The sequence below is a fragment of the Pteropus vampyrus genome, unplaced genomic scaffold, assembly GCF_000151845.1.
Source record: "Pteropus vampyrus isolate Shadow unplaced genomic scaffold, Pvam_2.0 Scaffold342, whole genome shotgun sequence".
NCBI classification, from domain to species: Eukaryota; Metazoa; Chordata; class Mammalia; order Chiroptera; family Pteropodidae; genus Pteropus; species Pteropus vampyrus.
Genome location: NW_011889123.1, coordinates 106,877 through 111,447, shown reverse-complemented (window position 1 = coordinate 111,447; position 4,571 = coordinate 106,877). Strand labels below are relative to the sequence as shown.

Sequence of the window (4,571 nt, the reverse complement as noted above, 5' to 3'; positions counted from 1 at the left end):
CATGCATTCATGCAACACAGCAGCATACGACGCAGTGCAAAAAATGGCAAAGGAAACCAAGTGATGGCCATGCTAACATTTGTTCAGGGGGCTCCTTACCAAATAGTGAAATCCTATGCCTGACAAGAACTCCGAGTTTGCAGAATAGGCTGAAGACAAAAGGAAAACAAAAGAGAAAGGGGCGGGGGGGAAGGTAGAAAAGACAGGGAGAAATTAAAATAAAATTTTAAAAAATAAGAAGAAAAAGAAAAAAAAAAAAAAACAGCTGATATATGAGCCGGAAAAAGCCACATGATGTCACGCAGAAAGAATCACTTGTCTGAGCAGAACGTGGAGTAAAGGTACGAAAGAAAGTCTGAGTGCGTATCTTTAACAAACATGGTTAAAAAAGCACGTATTATAAGAAACCAAAAAACTGAAAGCAAAGCTAATTAATACAAAAGCAATCTATATAAATCCTGCAATATAGCTGCTGAAAAACCACAAGAAAACATTTCATTTTATCTGTTCAAACTGTACCACTAAAATTCCACTTTCGCTGTTCTTATAGACGTTATTTAACAACAGAAATGTGGTGCTTTGGGCATCAAATGTCACGTGAAGTTTTAGCATGTTTCGTCATTTGAACTTTCCTTCTTACCCGCACTGACCACACCTCACGCACACCCCAGAGCATCCAGTGGATCTGGACACAGAGGCGTAGAGACGGGGTTTGAACAACTAATCGTCACCGAGGGAGCAATGTAACAGCCGTGGCGGCGGAAAGGGCTCCTCGTGCTGACACGCGAGGTGAGTGCCTTTCTTGTCTCCTCTAGAGCGAGCTCCTGGCTCTCGCATCGTCGTCCCTGGCGATCGACACGGGCGTCTGCCGGCCAGGCTGGTCTTCCGCGGCGCTATGGCGCGCGCTGCCTCTCAGGTCAGACCCCAGACCCCGGGCAGTGCCGGCCGTCGTCCCGTCTTATCACCAGGCCGCAGTCTGGGGGTTCCTCGCAGGTCCTTCTTTTCAGGAATGGCCCTCACTCCCTTCCATGCTGAACTCTCTTCTCTGCACCCCTGGGATTCGGTTCAGGACAAAGCCACTCCAAGAAGCCTTTGCTAACACCCCGCGCTCCTCTGCCACTCCCAAACCGAGCTGAAAGAGGTCCCCTCCCGCACCCTCCCAAGGGCCATTTGCAGAGCTCTATCGCGACTCTTAACCCCTCACGTCACCTCACTTCCACATCCAGCCACGACCCTCCTGAACTGCAGAGCGCAAAGCTCTGCACAAGCAGAAACCACCTGCAGACGGGTTGGCACGGCACCATCCACTCCCTGTGACGGCCATCTCCTCACTGTCCCCTCCTCACCTGCAAAGCTCTCCGTGTGAGCAGTGTGCAGGCGTACCCTTGCCAGGGCTGGGGACACAGACTACGCCACGGAGTGTGGCCAGTGCTCAGGACACGAGGGCAGAAAAGAGGCGGAATCACGTTCGCGACAGTGACCTCTTCCGTGGTGACTTTTGACCAACATATCTCACTTCGCTAGTAATGTGGAATAACTGGTTGATGAAGATTAATTAGACGGGGCATTGTGTAGCTCTTCCAAGAAAATATTCATCCACAAATATCTACGCGAAGCGAAGGACTTGGGTAATCTCTTCAGTGCTAAAAGTTCTTTAAAACAATGATCTACTCCAGCAGACGTAAGATTAGCCCCCTGAGCTGCAGTATCTGAGCAAAAACGGACAATAAAACAAGAGCGACTTCCTCCAGGTGCCTCGGCCACTGAGCTTCACGCCTGCTGACTCGCGAGGGCTGCCTCCGTCTGCTCACGGAGACTGACCGGGGCTTAGACGCCTGCATCCCGACCTGCCTCCCGTGGTGTCTCGCCTCTCACTAGCTCTCTGGTCACCAGGGGAGACACTCTGAGATGACACCCAATCCAGACCCGGGATGCTTTGCTGTGATCTTAAGCAGAACTGTTCTCTATCTCATTCCGTGGGGTCACATTTAGTATCTGAGAATCCCTCGGAGAAAAATGATTTCTGACAATATCAGCTGCTCCTGAGAGTAACAGATGTGCCCCCAGAGAGAAGAACCGCTGCACAGAGAGCCGGGCCCTTAAACGAGACACACGGTGCCTCTTTCCCCTCCTGCGCCATCCACTTTCAAGGTGTAAGTTCCACAGAGCGTTCAAGATTTGATTATTACGAGCTTCGGCTGACGGTTTCTTTAAGAACAGTTTCCATGGTACCGCGATGCCTCCGTCTCCATCCCTCCATCGGCTCCTCCTCAGAACTGGCTCAGGCCTGTGACCTGCTGCCCTCTCCCTGCTCCGCAGAATCCCTCGACGTTCTCAGTGTCCCATCAGCAAGACCTCTGCAGTCTCCTTCGGGGAAAGCTCTCGCAGGTGACAACGTAAGTCCGCGCAGCCGCGGATCCCGCCATCGTTCTCTGCGCTCTTCCGAGCCCCACGTCTCGAGCCCGGCAGCTGTGACAGTCCACGGCTGGCCGTCCAGACCTCCACTCTCCCTTACGCTCGCCCACGCTCAGAGCTTCGGGCACTACACGAGTAAAGAGAACCCCCGACAGATCGCTTCCTGCCCTGACGTCCCCGACACCAGACACACATTCCCAGCTTTCCGCTGGATCCCTCCTGCTGAATCACCTCTTGGTACCTAGATGTCAACTAATACCTAACCAAATGTAACCTCTTCTTTTCAAAACGAGTTCTGCAATTCTTTGGTTTTGCCAGCGACTCCAACATCGTTCCAACCACTCAGCAGCTCCTGGCTCCTCCGGCTCCTCCGGCTCCTCCGGCTCCTCCGGCTCCTCCGGCTCCTCCTGGCTCCTCCGGCTCCTCCGGCTCCTGCCACGTGACTCGCCGCCACCCCCAGCTCCTGTCTACGTGCGCACGACCTCTACGTCCCCGGCCCTTTACGCTTCCACGTACACACCTCGCACCGTACTACCCAGCGAGCTGCATGCGTATGCGTCTGCTCAGCTGTGCTTCTGAGTGCGGTGACGTGAGGGACTGTGTTGTTGCAGGTCCTCAAGAAGGACAGCAACTTGAACGTGGCGGGCACTCAGGACTACCTGCAGAAGGAGCCCGGGAGCACGCCCTGAGCTGGCACTCGGTCACAAGGGCCTCCACGCTTCCCAGCCCCACCTCTCCCGCCGTCCCAGCTCCTGCCAGGCAGTCCGTCCCAGGGGACAGTTTGATCACTTTCCTGTGTAAAAAGTTTCAATGGCTTCTTAGCACTAATTCATCAAGTAAAAAATTTAATTAAAAAACTTAAAAGGAAGGAAGAAAGAAGGTAGCTGATTCTGGCATTCAGTCTCAATGACAACATTCCATCGGGGACCGACAGAACTACTCCCCCCCCAAGTCGCCAGAACTGTGACACGTTCTGATTTACTGTGTGAGCGCTACTACGGTCAGTCACGGGAAGGGGTCACTTTCGGAGGTGATGAATGTTCTCAGACTGAGGCTGGAAATTAGGTGGAGACAGGGAAACGGGGAGCGAGTGTCATCAATTTCTCTGCATTTGTCCTGTTCTCTGAGTGTATTTTCCCTAAATGACCAACACTCCCTGGGAACGAAGTTTCTGCTACAAGGGCTGACGGCACCCGGGGAAGGGCGAGGGCGCTTCGCAGTGGCCGTGGTGCCAGGAGGCTGACGCGGAATCGGCACCGTGGCATTTTCCAGCCCCGCGAGCTCCGGCCCACGGGGGCCCCGGGCGAGGCGGAGGCGGGCCCTGGGACATGGCGGGTGGCCTCTCCATCCTGGGGAAGCCAGGGAAGGCCACGCCCAGGTCGGGGGAGGGGTCCCCTCTGGGGAAGCTGCCAGTCCTGACCTTTCCTTTTTGGTAACACAGTTTGGGGAAATAAAGTGTGTCATTGGGGTGGATCCTGTTATATTAACTACAATCTGTTTTATCGGTTTCACAGGAAGATTATCGTTTGAAGAAGTTTGGGACATTTTCAATGCCACTGAAAACCTATATCACAGGACTGGCTACTTAGTAGTTGGTAAAAAAGACAAAGTATTTGAGTAAAGATATAAGCGTCAAACTCCATTCAGGTCCCCATTCCCAGGGTCACCCTCTGGTGACGGTCTGACGCTACCCAGTAGGCTGACACTGCCCTGCACTCGGCACTTCACCAACATCAAGTCCAAGGCAGCCTCCACCTGCTTCACGGCTCACTCACGCTCAGAGAACTCCTTTCTGACAGTGTAAGCGCCTGGCAGAGACTGCCGCACCGTGTGGCCGTCTACACTACGCCCTGGCAGAGTTCTGAGGAATCAGACCGGAAGCCCCAGAAGAGTCACAAATAAACCTATGACGAGCACTTAGATTTAAACAAAATCGAGAAAGCACTTCTAACGCACCAATCGCGTGGGGCGACAGGGAATCCCCGGAAAGGAGATATTTCATTTTCTTCCAAGAGTGGACATTTTTTAAAAATACATATTTAAAATTGCAATTTCCGTAAGTGGAATGTTGCCCTCCTGAAAAGGTAAGGCCGGCAAAAGCATTAGATTTGAAGGAATTTTAAAGAAACGAATGGTAAAAGCACCATTTATCAAAC

At 52.7% G+C, this 4,571-nt stretch overlaps 1 protein-coding gene across 1 annotated transcript in view; it reads right to left on the bottom strand.

The window, feature by feature from the left end:
* LOC105304450 (ryanodine receptor 2) overlaps positions 1-4,571 on the bottom strand; it is a gene marked incomplete at its 5' end in the record, with an annotated part of 220,090 nt that overhangs the window by 124,008 nt on the left and 91,511 nt on the right. Inside the window, one exon of the mRNA XM_023522367.1 lies at positions 100-160. Within this exon, the coding sequence (XP_023378135.1) occupies positions 100-160 (61 nt within the window). The remainder of the gene's footprint in view (positions 1-99; positions 161-4,571) is intronic.